An 18,041-nucleotide genomic window follows, 5' to 3' on the forward strand; every position below is an offset into this window, starting at 1 on the left:
ATGTCTTAGTTCTAGGGTTTTTTTTTAAATTTCATAAGGACGTGCGCCCCTCAGCCCCGCCGCCTGCCCACCTTGCACTGCGGCGTCTGCGGGTACGCATATCCGGGCCTGGTTTCCGTACAAGAGTTTGTCTATTTTACCATGCTTCATTCTCGCCATCCTTCCTTGATTTCTTACTTTTATGGAACAACCGAATCGTTTCATGAAATGGTGACAAGCATTAAATCAGAAACAATTCTTAACATCTTTTTTTAGCCCTAAATATGCATCTAAGTAAGTGGAAAAATGGAACAAAAAATAATTTGTGACCCTTGATGATTCAACGCGATCTTTGGGTGTCGGCCGACTCTTTCGCATTGAGATAGAACGCCAGCGCAGGTGGCGAGGGCGGCAGACGATTTTCGCACACCCATTTGCAAACAAGTCTTTTCTCATCGTCATAATGCCGAAGGTACTAAAGCGATACAAAATATATTTTACTTTCCAATAATTTACTGCTTATTTAAGGTCTGATTTGCCATAAAGCCTATGAGACCCGGCCTAGAGTCCCCCAAAAATTACAGACCACACAGAAAAAATACTATGAAAATATGGCTTGAATTTTTTCGTTGTGGTGTTTCCAATCAAAAGCGATACATCAAGTGTATTGCAATGTGACTTTTAACAACAAAACAACCCTTTCTTTTGTTTTGTATTTTGTTTATATAGTTTACACTAACAATCGAAGTAAAAACTTCGACTTAAAAAAAGTACATTCGAGATATAGAGACAAGCTTTGTATTGAAAACACTAATAAAAAATATTCGAGTTGTAAGGCTTCGAGTTATCGTTATCGAAAGTCGACTGCCCTTAATCCCGCGTAATGTGGAAACATACAATAATTCCAACACTTACTACTATCCCTCTCTCTCATTTGCCTTATCTTAATATTTACAGTATTGCTGCCAACTGTAGTTAATGAAAATATTTCGGAATTCATTTCACCCAGTAATTTTAAGTTACAAAGAGCGTAAATAACATTTGAGAGAAGTGATTGCCCCTGGATTGCTATTTCTCTTATTCTTCTAACGGAGGCAGGAAAGACTGTTTTACAGAGATTGTCAACTAGGGGAAACTAGTTGCCTTTCGCCAATAGTTTTAGCCGAGGGGGGATATTCCAGTGGAATGAGGGATTCCGCGAGGCTATTCAGATCGCTATCATCAGCTCTGTCATCAAAGTAATTTTTTTTAGCAATAAATTGCACTAATTTTGGACTTTTCTTTTTTTGGAAATTGATGCATTCAAAGCAACTTTTTTTTCTGGGAGTTAGTTTCGGTTTTTTTTTTTTTTTTTTGGAGATTGCATAAATGTAGGGAATTATATAACGAAATTTATTTTCTGAACTGATAATATTTTCCGGAATGAACGACGGACCAGTGGTGGCCTTAGTTCTTGCGGGGTCCTGTACTGTTATTGCGGACAGTTTGTGTTGCCTTTAGAAAAATAGCAACAAAAATTTGTTAGACTATAGTAATTACTCATGTTTATTACCTAAATGAAATTCTCAAAACATTTTTTTCCAAGTCCTTCATGCACAATATTATATGAGTATCGTAAGAGACAGTTGTTGTTTTACTCCTTGTGGGGCACTGAGAGATTTATTTTGGCTGGACCCTTCTTGTGTATAAGAAAAACTGAACAGTGAAATGATTTCTGATTTTATTAATCTTTATAGATAAATAGCTACTTCTGTGTGTGTGTATGTATGGTTGTATGTATGTCCGGGTTAATCTTCAAAACTACTGGACCGATTTTAACCATTTTTTCACCATAGATAGCTACATTATCAGGGAGCAACTTAGGCTATAATTAATTCCTAAAAAACTTTGCTTAACAACGTAATGATGGAAAACAGTAAATGTCATGTAGTTTCCCTAATAAATGATTATATATAAAACCCATAGTTACGAAAAATTCGTTGCTTTACAACAGCAATATTAAAAGTAATCATAATGAAAATTTTGAATCAAGGCTTCTGCGGAGCAAACATGAGTTTAAAGTCATTTAAACATTTGGAAACTCTACTTTTTGCACACTTAGAGAGACATAGTACAGAGGCGTTTTTTTTTTTTTCTTTTTTTTTTTTTTGTGTGTGTGTGCTATTTAATTAAATAAAGAGCACGGTTTTTACTTTCTTCTATATCTAATATATAGAAGAAAGTATTGGATTCGTGCAAATTTTCGAATTTCGAATTTTGACGGGTTCGAACGTTTTGAGATGTGCTGAGTCCATTTCGACTATTTTTGGAAAATGTCTGTCTGTCTCTGTGTGTGTGTGTGTGTTCGTGTGTGTGTGTGTCACGTCTGTGTGTGACCAGTTCTTTTGTGGCCGCTCTACAGCAAAAACTAGCGCATGAAATTGAACGAAATTTGGTACACATATATGCCTCTATGTGAACTTGTGCCCATTGGTTTTTGGCGAGAATTCCTCCAAGGGGGGGTGGAGCAATGGGACGTTTTTCGAGTTACGCGTGATTGCTATTCCTCAGGAAGTAACTGGCGGAATCAAACAAAATTCGATCCATATGTTGCCAATAACAGGAACAGGTGCTGATTCAATTTTGGTGTCAATAACTCAAACGGGGGTTGAGCTATAGAACGTTTTTTGTCGTCAATTGTGACTGTTGTATCTCAAGAAATAATGAACGGAATGAAAGAAAAATTTATCGGCAAATAGCCCTTAGTGGGTATAAGATCTGATTTTAATTGGTGTCAACAGCTAAAAAGAGGGTAGCGCAATCGCCCGTTCTTTTTTTCCATTGTGAGTGCCCTATCTCAAGAAGTAATGCTACGTTCTGGTTGAAATTTGGAATATATGTGAATCCATATGTAAACAGGCGTTAGTTCAATTTTGGCGCCAATCGTTCCATGGGGGGTTGTTTTATTTTTTATTTATTATTATTATTTTTTTTTTTTGAATAAAAATAGCTTTATAATTGCAACAATAAGAAAGATAAATCGTAATAGACTGTCGTCTGCGTTTATCTCGTGATTTTAATTGAATGGAAATGATCGAAAAGATTATCTCAATGACCTAAAATTTATAACTGTAGCCATCTTGTGTTTGATAACAAAAACATGTTTGTAATTTTTTTAAGCATGGCTTTTAAAATAATTTTCATTCTTTGCTTTGCTTTTGAGATAAATCAAGAATTGGGATTGTCGTCAAGTTTTGGCATATGTAATTTTGTTTTTGTTGGGAATATTGCTTCCTCGTTAAGCATGGGGAGAGATCAGAATTATAAGAAAAATATAGAAGAAAGTTTCGTGATAGCCACAACATACTAGTTTTTTTAGTGATCTTTGTTTTTGTTAGTTCATATTTTGGAAATTCTACAAATTTTTATACGCTTAAATGTCGCGGTTTCGTTTCTAACTGAATACTATTTCGTTCTTTATACTTACTGCTATTTTACTTTTATGGGTAAAGACTAAACTCGATTTTTAATCACATCAAAGCGGTGTGTTTTGATTTCTTTCAGTTAAAACAGAAAACGAAAGAAAGTAGCGATTGTTTCTCACAATTATTACTGACCCAGGTAATGTCGGGTATTTTTGCTAGTTATGAATAAAATATATGTTCTCAGATCAATGCATAAAAAGTAATTTGATCATAAAATTATACTAAATTAAGATTAACAAAACAATTTTCCATGCCCAAGCTATCGGCCCTATTTGGAGCTATAACTTATATTTTAGTGATTTTTTAAGGTACTGAATTCGACCAACCTTCTCGCTCGTGATCGTACGAATTAACGGTTCAAGGTTCAAATCTCAATACTCCACTTAAAATTCGCTCCAAAAGATTCTTCCTTCGCCAAACGCTTATTCTATCTACGGATCAATAGGCCCGTCATTGGGGGAAGGGGAGGCGATTGCTCCTCGATTTGAGAAACTAATGTATAAACACATATGTGCAGTAGTTTTTTTTTTTTCCAACATAATATGCATTGAGTTTATCCCTTGCCCCCTTTAAAAATGTTGATAAGATGGATCTGGCTTGAATCAAAACGATTATAATGCTCCGGGCACCACACTCGAAGGTGCCTCACACCAGTGCAAGCTAAACCCAGGAAAGGTACAGATGAGCTTGAAATTAATTGTGATACGTTTGCTATTTTTTTTATTAATAACTATTTTTTCACCAATCGACTGAAGAAATAATTCAAACGAAAGATTAAAAAAAAAGCATCACAGTATTTTTCTGTCTTCTTACGATACTGTTTGCGCAAGAAGAAAAAAAAATGTAATGTACTCTATAGGCCTTCCTTGTACGCTTGATAAATAAACAATGTTTTTTAATAACTCAAAGGATAGAGGACTCGAGCACAATACAATAACCACCTAATCACAGAGAATACAATTATTCTAAAATTCAGCACTGAGTTATAAACAATCTTAAAAATGTGTTCATTTGACTTAATTATTTATTATCTTTTTTTTTTTCAAATGGAAAAAAAACGACTCTTAATACGTATTACAATCTTTCTTATACTGGCAATGTGTGAAGACAAACACGGGTTGCAAAATAACTGTACATCTTTGTATTTCTGGGAGGTTTGCTTTCAGTTTAATTAACTTGCTTTGTCGCTGTGAAAAAAAAAAAAAAGTATTTTCCGTACTATGTGTTTCCCGATGAAATATATTTAATTCATTTCTTTTTTTAAATCCAGCCAATGTCACCAATTTATGATGTTACTTTAGTTTGCATCATTTCACTGGTTTGCCACAAGGCCGTGCACAAGGAGAAGGTCTTAGGATTCACCCCCCCCCCCCCCAGAAAACTCGGTTTGACATTCAAATGTTCGTTTATATTTAAAAATTTCAAAAAAATATTGTCCCAAAACTCAAATGTCTTCCATATGCATAATAATTGCATAAAACGCTTTCATAATAGATAACCTGACGACTCGAACATTAGCACAAATAGCGCAAAGCTCCGTATGAAAGTTTTTAAATCCTCTCCGAAATTATTTTCTGGTTACGGCCCTGTTTGCCATAAAAAAAACGGGAAAAGTTTTCTTTTTAAAGATCCGTTTGCAACAAAAAAAGAAAGGTGCATTAAAGGGACCCTATACACCTCCGTACTGCAGTCAAGTTCGCAAATTGAGCCCAAAAATGCGGTTTCTTTTCCGTTTCGAATATAGTGATTTTCAATACCTTTTCAAATTACCAGAGTGAAGGAAAAAAAAAAAGCAATGGATGACGTGACTCACTATCTTCCAATCCCACTTTCATTAGAATGAGATATGCTGAGCCTCAGTCAAGTGAAATTAAACAATTTTAATTACTCAATAAGCAAAACAATTAAAGAAGGGAATAAAACATCCAAACCATGAAAACAAAAATAGAAATCTGTTTTGCCAGAACAAAACCTTCAGTAACGTGTAACAAAGATTATATACAGTGCTAAAATTCCTGATGCTATTACTGTCAGTATTTGTAAGGTTAAAGTATAAAATACCATAAACCACTTTTTCTTTTTATTACAATAATTATACCCAAAATGTAAATTGCTCAAAATATAAACTGCTTGGAACGCGAGCAAATTAATTCACATCAAACATTAGGAACGGCTAAAAGTTGTAGAACTCCTTTTGTTTCGTGTTATATGAACAAAATAATCGAAATGCGTTGGTTGTACACACGTGTTTCAGCGGATCCTCTGCTGAAACCAACAGCTGTACTCAACGCAGCACGTGCAACCACGGACAAAGAGAACGAAAGAAAGCACCAACATCTCATGTGTGACTTTCGTCACACTCACACATACAAAATAATAATAATAAACTCAACTAAACTGCACTACTTCCTCCATCACATAAAAGGTTACCGAACCGATCGGAATTTCAAAGCCCTCGCACAAAATGTGTTATTTTAAAAGAAGTATCTAGAAGAGATTCCTCAGCTATTCCCCCTCCCTCTGCTGAGAGAAATTCCAGGAGTTCACCACTGTCATCGTCAGGGCAGAGGGCCGACTCTAGTAGTTCTGCCACCTAAGGCGATATTGAAAAGTGCCCCCCCCCCCAAATGAATAATAATAATAATAATAACAAAAAATAATGATATTTTAATAGGATAAAAATAATAGTAAAGTGTTTACAATTAAAGGGAGTTTCTAGTTAAGATCCAAACTGGGTTTTGCATATCCAAGCACTGGTACACAATGGTATTACTAATACTTTTCTTGGCCACGAAGCAGTGAATCTTATGGCTCTGAAACAGATATTCATACTTTGAAAAAACTTCAATTCCGCACATGGCACGTAATTGAGTCCTTAGCACGTATAGACCAGTGCAATCTAGAGTCCAGGGACTCTAGTGCAGTCCGGAGGGTAAACGAATTGCAAATTAATTTGGGATCGAAAAATGCAAATGTTTCGAATTTGGGGACTCTTTACTTCCTCAAAAAATAATACTATCTTTGGGAACATTGTACCAAAAACTTGAAACGTAGGGCTGCCTTTGAAATTCGAGAATGTATGGCTTCTAATCTGGAGAGTCCCTATAGGGACTTTATTCTAGTCCTAGTCAAATCCTTCCCTTCCCCTAAGCAAAGGTTTGGGTGGAGGTTTGAGGTACTAGCTAGAGGTGATGTACGTTCTAGGTCCTATGAGAAAATCAGGGAGAACATTATCAACTTTTATTGCAATTCAAAATCGGAGGTTTTGCATTCTCTGACAGCCCAGTGACTAATGGCTGCTGAAAGACGTAAAACGAAAACAAAAACAACCAAGGTGGCGTATTCAAGCTCTAGAACTACGAAGGATTGTTGTTCAAAAATTTTAAAGTTTCTTTTTGAAATTTCAACTTGAAACTTACTGCAAAAATATGAAATATTTCCAATCTTTGCACTCTTATTCTACCTCCATGAATTTACGCGTGCGTTTGCATTTTTCTGATTTGGGAAAGTTTCATCGTAATCGAAATTCTTTTACTTTTGTTTCCGAAACAGAAACCGGTGTTATTAAACTTTTTGTTTTAAAATTTGTATTATTCTACTCTCGGTATGGATGACGATTTTGAGTTTTATATTACTTTTCCTGTGATCGCTGAACCTGTGGTAAAAAAGGAACCAGTTGTTATTCTTTTTGGTTGGGCTGGTTGTGTCGATAGATACTTAGCAAAATACAGTGAAATTTATCAAAAGAAAGGGTAAGACAAAAAAGACACTAAAATGCATATGCTTATATTTCAGAATTCATGAAAATGGTTTTGAATTTTAGTTATTCAACATGCGATTGGAGTGTTTAGTTATTTTTATATTTACCTTTAATAGTTTACGTAATAGCTGACACGTACGATTTGTACTGTGATTTCACAAACTTTTCGTTTTATATCCCTCCCCCTCTCAGTTCAAAGACTAGTATCACGTTTTTACACTCAGAAGAATCATATCTGTTGTCGCAATAATCTTTCAAACCCGTTGAATTAAAAACTGCATAATCGGACACTTGCCCGGGGCAACTAAATTTTGTCTACGTAATGGGATCTAATAGGTCATTTTATTTACTAAAAATAGGGTGACTCGGGGTAGTTCCTGATCACTACATTTCTGGGGAAGATATCATCTTTTTTTTTTTTTGGAAAAATAAAAATTTAATGAAATATTGCATGAAATCCTAGAACACTTGAATAAACATTTCGAATATCTTATTTTTGATATGGTTTCCTTATACTGGGGTGCCTCCTTAAGAGCAATTGCCCCCCCCCTAAATATCGTAAAGAACCCCCCCCCCCCTGCCATGTATGCATATATTTAAGTCGATCCCTCCTCCCTCCCTTAAAGTTCTACTTCTTTTTAGTTTATTTAAAAAAGAGTGATAGGTAGTAGCTTTTGACTACTGTATTTATCTGAAACGTAAAGCATATTGTAAAATTTTGGGGAAATTTTCATATAGATTGGAGGAAATGTTGGCAGTAAAAATAATTTCTGTACCCCTGCATTAAATAACCCAAAATTCATCAAGAAATGGACCCATTTGAAAGGGAAATCAGTGAAAATTTGAAAGATTTTAATTCTATTTTAATTTTTAAGGAAAAGAATGTTGCATACCTAGGATTTATCTCAGGAGTAATCAAACTTTCAGCAAAATTTAAAATTCTGCATTGAACAGTTTTTTTTTTTTTTTTTTTACAAAATGTAGGTTTGCATTTTTTGACCAAGATAGCCCCAGGTCACCCTAAGTTTTTTTCTTTTCTTTTTCAAATATTCATAATCCTGTATGCATTTATATTTCTCATTTTTACTTCTGTCTGACTAAGATCTTTTATTTATCAGGTGCACAACAATAAGGTACATAACTTCAACAAATGTAGTATCACCCAGAATTATTGATGAGAAGAAAATATACAACCTTGCTGGAAATGTAATTAATTTGCTGCTCGACATGAAGTTCGACAAACACCCAATATTCTTTCACGTTTTCAGCAATGGTGGTGCAACAGTTTATCGCTATGTTAGTGAAATGATGAGAAAGAAGCATCCAGATGAATTCCAGGTATTATTGAAGTTATCTAGTTTAGAGATAGGAACTTAATTTGAAAATACTGCAAAGTTTTAGCTTTTAATCTCTAAGAAATATATTTTAATATGCAAAAAAAAAAAAAAAAAACTGCTTTTATGACCTGTATATTGTATAGCTGTCGTAGCTTATCTAGACTGCCCTGAAACTTAGTTCCCCCATGCCTAAAGAAAATCAACTTTATGTTGTTGTTAAATATTGTTTAACAACAACCTTTGCTTCGAAAGCAACAATTTATTTAAATCCAAACTGAAGCTGGTATAGGTTATCTAGACTACAGTTATCTAATACTGACCAAAAATCAATCAACAGGCAGACTGGCTTTTGCGATGGTATCTTTTGGAATTGCCAAGACTTTACTTGGTGGTGGAAAAACTAGCTATTCCACATTTAAACTGCTTACAATGTCTCCTACAGAAATGCTCTTTTTGTTTAAAAAGAAAAATGGACCAGTAGAAAACTTCTTTTAGAGGTGTGCCTCATAATGTAGGAAGAATGTACAATGAGCCACTACTCGCATATAAAACTTGAAAAAGCCTAAAAATTTCAGACCTTTGTTAAAATTTTCCTGTCAAAATATTAGAAAGAAGACCAAGTGATAAAAAAGTTTATATGTTATTGCCACCATAATAGATAGTGATGCCATTATCCTCGTGAATTCCTTGAATTCTTTTAACCCTTTAGGACTCTCCCTCATACTTTTAAAATTTCAGTCAGGTTCCAATAATTTAATTATAAAACTTTAATTTGCCTAATCTAAGCAATGGAATTAGACTCCAAATAAACCCTACAGAATATGATTTAGAGTATTATTCTTACAGGGTCAGAAGCATGTCAGTTGACTCTTTATCCTCGCCTTCCGATGATCCCTACAGATTTCCCCTTCAAATTTAAGTAATTACAATTTCCAATTACAATTTCTTTTGCCATCATCATCAACAAATCCAAAGGTCAAACCGTACAACTTTACGCAGTACATTTTTCTCATCTATACTAATATTATAAAGAGCGAGAGGACGGATTTTTGTGTGTTTACATGTTCAAGGTAATCTCCGGAACCACTGCACTGCATCTATTTGAAAAATTCCTTCACTATATGAAAGGTGCTTTCTTTTTTATTGCGACATTTTTTACTCCAGATCTCTCTCGCCCTATGGTCGAAAAACTTAGCTTCAAAGGAAAAAAGTTACAAGCGTTTTTAAATGAAATTCGAAAAATGTCATTTTGATGCAGTTTGTCAACCATTTTATTTTCGCGTTTCCACGGTTACGCTTTTTGAACCCATTGTTTCTTTCCTTATTTTGCATTTAATTTCTTAAACTTATTTTATTGTGTTTCCACGGTTACGCTTTTAAAATCCATCTTTCGCATTTTAATATCTGTCGTCATTGTTTGGAAAGGAATTTTGCATGTTGTTTTTTTTTTCTTTTCTTTAAGCCTGATTGTTGAATATATGTCACTTGACACAATTTTATTCTCAAGGTAGACCGGGCAAAGTCGGGCAACACAGCTCTTAATATATAAAGATTTGAAAGCTACTATTAATGTGATTTTATACTTTTTTGTTTGTTTGGCGAAACATTTATTATTGCCAGAGAAAAAACATCCACTTTGCTTGCAAAAGGGCTGGGTTCCAGTAGTGTGGGCGCTTGGCGTGTTAGGCGCTGAGCAGTTCCGTCTAGGATTATTGTTTTAAAGCAACCATAAATGTAATTCATTGTTTTGGTAATTTGTTTTGAAAGAAAAGAAACTTTTGATTTGTTTTTATCCAAGTGAAATGTACGACATTTTCTTCTTTTTTCTGACAATGATTTTTAATGTTCCACTAGATGGTTTTTTTTTTCGTTAGAAGGATGGATTATGATAGCATGGTTGCTGGGCGAGTTTGGCGATAAACAATTGCCAAACTATTTTTACATTTGAAAGATATTATTTGATGTCTTTTTTTGTATTTGGCAAAATATTGTAATTGCAGTAAAAACAGCTTCACTCGTTAAATAGTTTAAAGCAACTGTAAATATGACTTAATAATTTGATGAAACATTTTAAATTCCAAAGAAACTTTAATATGTTGTTTTTTTTTTTTTTTTTGAAAAAATGTGTACGCATTTTATACTAGGAAAAATTTATAATTTTACATCAGAGGGGGAGGGGGCGTCAATTCTTTTATTCAACCGACTTCCTTTAAATTTTTAGCACGGACATCGCTGTGCGGACACTGCTAGTATGTAATAGATTTACAGAATCCGTTACAGTTGAGAACTTTGCCTTACTTATGGGCAATTACATGTTGCTTTCTCTTGATCAGGAAATGAGGTGAATCAATTTGTTTTCAAGTCTCATTAAAAAAAAAATGTTGTATACCATGATGTCTTAAAATATATAGTATCTGCATATTTATTCAAGATAGATAATTTTTCCACCTGACAAGGTTGGGGCAGGCCGCTAGTTAAAAATAAAAATTGGCACTAGTTTTAAAACATGAACTTTTACATTTTATCATCTATTTATGATTTAAAAAATCTATTTTCAATCTATGTTTTAAAAAAATAATTTTTGTTAAAATATCATGTAAAATATTATCAGGGTTTGTACTCAATTTCAGAAATAAAGTGAAGGAATTTTGGAGGAGTTTTGAAGGAGTAAAATGAGATTTTGAAGGAGTACTAATGGGTTGTCATTAAATGATGTCGCACTTTTTTCAACATATTTGACCAACTTCCCCTTTGTTACAAAGTGTCACACATCAACCTACTCCTCTTGTCACCCCCCATGTCATATTTTTATAAACATATCGTTACAATAACTGTGTGATGTTACTTTTTGTCACAACTTTTATGACTTCTCTGATTAATTTTTAAATCACATCTTTATGAAAAAAAATAAATATGAAATTACTACCTCTTAAAGAAATCATCCTTATACAATCTCCCTTGCGACAAAGTTGTCAACCAAAGTATTTAAAGTTACTGTCATAGAGTAAGATTATGTAGTCTTGAACTAAAAAAGAAGGAGTTTTGAAGGAGTTAAAACCAAAATGAAGGAGTTTGAAGAGCCCTTCAAAAATATTTCCTAAATGAAGGAGTATTGGAGGAGTTTTGAAGGAGCGTACGAACCCTGATTATGCAGAAACCATTAAAAAGATCTTTTTTAAATTCTGAATATTACTTATTTAATAGCATTTCTTTGAGCTATAAATGGAACTAAAATTAATTATTTTGGTAGTGTTGCGTTGCAAGTTTCTTTTCAGAACACTATCAACTCTTACATAAGGAAGTTTTAATATAAAATAGTAATTAGGCAAATTTTTAAAATGAACATTTCAGAGATTTATATTATCAAATTTTCATTAATTGCAACTAATTAATATTTATATTAATGCATTAATAAAATTCTAGTAAATATGAATTGATTCAATTAGACCCCTTTAACTTTAGCACACTTTTAGACAGGTTTGGATGATAAAAGCTATCTGTGCTGTCCTAAACCTCGACCTTGTATGTATGAACTTATTACATCCGCTGGCTTTCCCTCCTGGCATACTGATATTTCTTTCAGCTTGGTGTCTATATACATGGAAATGTATGTGGACATTGACACTTGTGGAATTTCTTGATTTTTAGAAATTTCACTAACATTTTTGCCCCCCCCCCCTATTTTTTTCTTTTGAAATATTTTTCACATACCTTTTATTACAGCACAAACAATGCTTTGTAACAAAGTTACAAATAAGACTGTTTTGCACCTACACAATCATTTATTGTTCAACTTCAGTGATGTTGAACTGATGCTCTTAGTACATCATGATGTTTGTTAGATTAAGTTGTAATTAATTTCACATTGTACATTTTATCAAAATAAAAGACGAATGTTCAGTGTACCTATCTACGATTCAGCTACCATAACTTAAAATTCTTATTTATGTGAGTATAAAATTTTTAAAAACTTAACAAACTTGATCTGGATTAACTGGCGATCTTGATAAATGAGGTTGTACTGTATTTATGTCAATTAAACAGCAGTTCATTTTTTTTAATTTTAACTTTCTAAAACATCTGAAAAATTTAATAAAGATTTTACTGTCTGAAAATGTAATTATTTTCCTTTTTTAGATCAAAGGATGTATTTTCGATAGCTGTCCAGCAAAAGTGAAAGCCTCTGGATTCATTCGAGCAACTTTAGCCATGACTGAAGGCAATCTTATCACAAAGTACATGATAGCACTTGTGGCTTTGTTCCGTGCAACTGTCATTGGAATATATAGCGCAATGTTATGTTTTTTTACTGGTAAAATTAATTACTATAGGCTATGGAATGGTCTGATGGAAGAACCCAACATGTGTCCTCAATTGTTCCTTTTCTCAAAAGCAGATGATGTTTGTTGTTGGGATACAATTCAAGAGTTTGCAGATGGGCGTAAAAAAAGAGGGGTTGATGTTAAAGCTGTTGTGTTTGAGGAATCCGCTCATGTTAAGCACATGGTAACATATCGAGATGAGTATTTGAAGCACGTTTATAATTTTATTGATGATAATTCAAGATTTGAAGAACCATTTAATGAGCTAATAGAATAGATAATTTTTTGGGAATGATGTAGATTTCTTAATAATAATGATGAAAAAAAAAATATATGCCCCCTCCCCAGTGTCTCTTGGTTCAACATATGTATTTGAATTGGAGGTAAAATTTGTTATACCATTTTGTTCTTTTAAACCTAATTACTTTTTTTTCTTCTTTTGAAATTTATTTTTGATACATAACACACTTAGGTTCATTTGATCAAATTTTAATAATTATTTAATGTGTTTTTCACTGTTGATATATCTTGAATGTCATTCTAACAAATGCAACAATGCATAATTATCTACTTATACTCATTTTACATTTGGTTGCATTGGTGCTTTTCTGTTGGAGGTTATATGTCGTGCAGTATAGATCTAAATTATTTATTTATTGCTTTATTTTATTTATTTATTTTGGCTACGGGTATTACCTATTTATACTCCAATACTCATTTTACTCTTAATTGTTTCCTTGTCAAAAGTTATGTGTGCAATATAGACCTAATGTATTTATTTCTCTGTTTTATTTATTTTGGCTATGGGTATTTACATATTTATTTTATTACTGCAAGAATGTGATATTTACGTTTTTATGAACTGTTCTGTGATGGGACCAGTGATATACTGTTGAGTGGTGAAAGTTTAAAGAAAATGTTTTAATAAATATAAAATTTTTATGGCAGAACCAAAAAAGAAAAAAAAATGACCGGAATCAATCAAAATAGTTAAGAATAATAAGATTTCAAAGATATAAAGTTAAAAGAAATTTGTTACTTAAACTTAAGTTCTCTCAAGGTTATGTTAATGAAATTTCACTCAAAATATTTGCAAGATTCTCATGGATTTATGTCTGTTAGTTTTGTTATGAAAATAAATACTTTTATTCAAGCACATTATTTAAAAATTCATAATGAATTTTTAATATTTTATATTTCTAAGAATTTGACATTCAAAAAGAAAATGTATTTTATAGCAACTTAAATCATTTGAACTAATACTTTGTCTTTCCCTGTTGATTTTGTCATTTTAATAGATTTGTACTTAAAGTCCTAGTTACACGATATATTAAAACAAATTTTAGTACAAGTTATTTTGATATTTTCTCATTTTGTTATTTGATAGATAATTATTCATTCATATCCTGATGCAGAGTAATCATTTGCAAAATAGGTAAAATTTGTTTGTGCTATTTTAATAGATTTTATTGCAATGCCTTTTAATTTTTAAAAAATATTTTAATCAAAAATTTGTTTCAAAATGTGTGTATATTAAGTTTTTGTGTTAAGTTGTGCTAAAAATATTTATGTAATAAAATATATTGCATGTTAAAATCTGGAATGTTTCTTTTCTGTAAATGCTGTTTAGCATTTTTAATTAAACTACCTAAATGTTTGTTTGGAGCGTATAATATTAATTAGAACCAAATATTTTTCTTTAAGAATCTAGTAAAATAAGAGTGACGATGGCAAGGAAGGGGGGGGGGGGGGGGGTTCTTCATGTATTAATTGAGATTAGTACTTTTACAACCATCGACCGTTGCACCCAGCTACACGGAACCCCCGGATGGTGAAACCTAAGGCTTACAGCTAAGTGGTGCGGTGTGTGGGGAGAAAAGTACTTTTACAACCTTGGATGAGAAGGAAGTCTTAAAACAAAACCAAGTTGGTATTGTTTTAAAGACTTTTGTTTCAAAGAATTTTTCAAATTTCTTCATATATTAGTTGAGATTAGTACTTTCACAGCCTTTGATGAATGTTTAAAACATAGTTAAACATGTAGCCAAGAAGATTACGAATCTATCAATGCTTGGTTTGATGCTCAGTTTTCTGTCATTCACCAGCTGTAACAATGACATACATGCAAAGATCAATCAACTATTATCAATTTTAGACTGATTTTCAAAACCCAGGGGAAAATCTTCCCCAGGCCCCCACATTTTGACCCCTTCTCCTAAATGACAAACCTGAGGGTGACTTATCATAAGATTTGGTCACAATGAACCTTTTTAAGAAATATGCACATTATTCACACACAGTTTTATGATTAAAAATATGTTTAAGTAGATTCTGTCATAGTAAACTATTTCAATTGCTTTACATCGAAATAACTGAATTATAAATAAAAGAACAATAAAATATGAAAAAATATTTTTATTTAACTTAAGCAGGATGTGTTTATATAGTCTGTTTGATATAAATTCATTTGCAATCAATATGTTTACCGAATTTCACCAGCAACATTAAAATTTATCTTTCCACATTTACATCATTAAAAGTAAACTTTTATTTTTTAATAAAAGAACATTTATTATAAGGAAATATGTATATATATATATATATATATATATATATATATATATATATATATATATATATATATATATATATATATATGAAATTTTCAACTAAAATTTGACATGCTGTGCAGGGTTTTTTACTTCTAAATTTAGTCAGTTTATAAAGAATCTCAACTAGGATCACTGTAAAGTAATGACATTTGACGCAGTTAGAAGAAATGGACATTTTAAAGTTCATATCCTAAGTAGGTTTTCACCGATTTTTTAAAAACAAATCATGGTGTATAGCTGCACCTTCCCAGAAAAGAGGAGAAATTCCTCAACCTATCCCTAAATTTTAAATTTTGGCACTTGCATCCTTTTGTTTCTCACTGCCTCAATTCAATATGGCAACCCTCATACCTGCACCATGATTGATTGACTATGAAGGTTTTAAGGCTGATTCTTAGTGCTTAAACGAATGCTTTGTGATGTTTCCCCAAATCAAAAAAGGGGGCAGGACAAAAAAAAAAGCTAGAGATACTGACAAAAGGACACTTCAATTCAACTATAAGGTCACTTTCTGAAATGAATTTTGTTGTCAAAAAGTACGTGTTTTAGTGCAATCTTCCCATGCCAATCTAGTTGGGGCAAACCTCACCTGGTATTCTAACAATGGTGTGATCAGGATCTGCCTAGCCTCCACAATGCTGCCAGGTTAGGCTTACCCCAACTATAATAGGCAAGAGAAAACAGGGAATTACATTTCAAAGGCAGGCTGGTATGAATTTTAACCCCTTACAAGAAGGATTTGCTTTTGTGATCAAAGGTTTATAACTTCAAAGAGGCAAGGGGGGGTCCATTAAGGACATTAGAGGTGCAAAAATAGAGGAGGGCACATTGAAAGTACAGTATAACTTTAATTTAATGATATCCTCAATTTAATAATACTTTCACTGCTCCAGATTTGGCTGCATTGAACGTCCATACTCCTTGATTTAAGGACAACTTTTTACAGTTCCTTGATAATTCTTAAATCGGGGTTATGCAGTAGTTTAGTGGGGACAAGGCTCAGCACCCTCCAAATAATGTCTTAGAAAAAGCTACCTTATTTTATTATAATTTTTAAACCCTCAGTTGAACTGTTAGATTTTCTATACATGTCTCTCTTTTATTTTGAATACACATGTGGAGAAAACTATAAAACTACTTGTGTTTTTTAAAATAATTATTTTAAATTATTTCGTAATTATTGTTCATCTTTTAATAAGTAGTTAAGCCCTGTTTTGCATTATATCTATTCTAAAAATCAATTTAGCTTTCTCAAAATTAAAATAAAATTTTTGGGAAAAAAAAATTCTTCTCATTTCTCATGAAAATAAAATTGCAGTCCTGAAATCTGGAGTAAAATATAAAACTCAAACCCTATATACATGGTGTTTCTGAACACTTGGGCAAAACTTTAAGAGGGGATAGTACACATCCGGACAAACAATATAATGGCAAAAAAAAAAAGGTCCAAACATCTTCCGAAGGAGATAAGCACCATTAAAGTTTACGGTTCAAAATTTCAAATGATCATAAAAAATGGAAAAATTGGTCGATTCGTTTACAGTTTTCTCTAAAATTATTCTTTTTATCAATATTTTTTTGAAGATGTAGTTTAAAAAATGTCGACAGAGGGCGATTTAGATTATGAAGTAACAAACAACTATTTTTTACAGCTAATTTTAAATTTCATTAGATTTTTTTTCTAATGTTTGGACTTAAATTTTAAGCTCAAAATCTGAATTGCTGGGAGTGATTAGCTAAAACTGAACTGTCTTCAAAGGTTAAAATACACTTTTTCACAAAAAAAAAAAAAAAAGTATGCATCTAGAATAAAATGAGCTGCAACCAAAAAAAACCTGGCAGAAATTTTGTTTGGTAAGGAGATAATTTAAATTTCATCGCCAGTGAAGAAAGGGTAAGCGCAATACGTGCAGATAAGTACGATTGAAATTGTGAAAGCTTGTGTCAAAGAACACTTCAAGCGAAACTGTCCAGTTGTAAGAAGGCTATTCTGACTAGGACCACCTTTTACAAGTATTTGAACAACTCTTGGACTTTTTAAAGGGATGTACAGTAGGTCTCAGAGAAGCAGGTTGGTTTTATGCGTGTAGCTGCCTCCACCTCAGTTGGAGCGATATGGTAGTAGCTTAGGGTAGGTAAAATAAATGAATCCCTTCATTGCGGTCGGTTAGGGCAGTTTAGAAACAGAAATGAGCGTGAAGATTGCACATCATAGGAGCGGGCACTATAGTATCAACAATGCCGCCGTTAGTTCCATGCCGTTTAACACCTTCCAAGAAACTGATGGTATCCAGAAAAACAATCCTGAGTAGACTGAAAGACTCTGGTATCTCGAACCGATGTCCATTGCGCTGGATCGAATTTTCGTCGATTAGATTTTCGCAGCACTTGATTAGCTGGGTTGTGATAGATTAGAGGCTTATTATCTTCAACCGTGAATCCCATTTTAGTCCCAGTGGTCATAGGTAACCTATTTTACTCCAGACCACACAGTGTTTTGTCTTGTATAGGTGTTAGAGGAAGCTATGCAACTTAAGGTTTTGTAACTTTTATTATGTCATAACTTC

The 18,041-nt window shown here is 32.8% G+C and overlaps 1 protein-coding gene across 1 annotated transcript; it reads left to right on the forward strand.

The window, feature by feature from the left end:
* The first annotated feature begins 6,998 nt into the window (after positions 1-6,998).
* Positions 6,999-14,413, forward strand: LOC129226066 (transmembrane protein 53-like). The gene is made up of 3 exons (XM_054860648.1): positions 6,999-7,195; positions 8,322-8,541; positions 12,678-14,413. Exons 1-3 carry the CDS (start codon positions 7,050-7,052, stop codon positions 13,137-13,139), a joined length of 828 nt encoding a protein of 275 aa, XP_054716623.1. The 5' UTR covers positions 6,999-7,049; the 3' UTR covers positions 13,140-14,413.
* Positions 14,414-18,041: the final 3,628 nt, after the last annotated feature.

Source organism: Uloborus diversus, chromosome 7, assembly GCF_026930045.1.
Source record: "Uloborus diversus isolate 005 chromosome 7, Udiv.v.3.1, whole genome shotgun sequence".
Lineage (NCBI taxonomy): Eukaryota > Metazoa > Arthropoda > Arachnida > Araneae > Uloboridae > Uloborus > Uloborus diversus.

Bases quoted from the DNA above. Each gene is read 5' to 3' on its own strand.
- LOC129226066 (XM_054860648.1), top strand. From the start codon at position 7,050: ATGGATGACGATTTTGAGTTTTATATTACTTTTCCTGTGATCGCTGAA. The intron at 7,196-8,321 runs GTAAGACAAAAA...TTTATTTATCAG, and splicing joins GAAATTTATCAAAAGAAAGG to GTGCACAACAATAAGGTACA. The intron at 8,542-12,677 runs GTATTATTGAAG...TTCCTTTTTTAG, and splicing joins AGCATCCAGATGAATTCCAG to ATCAAAGGATGTATTTTCGA.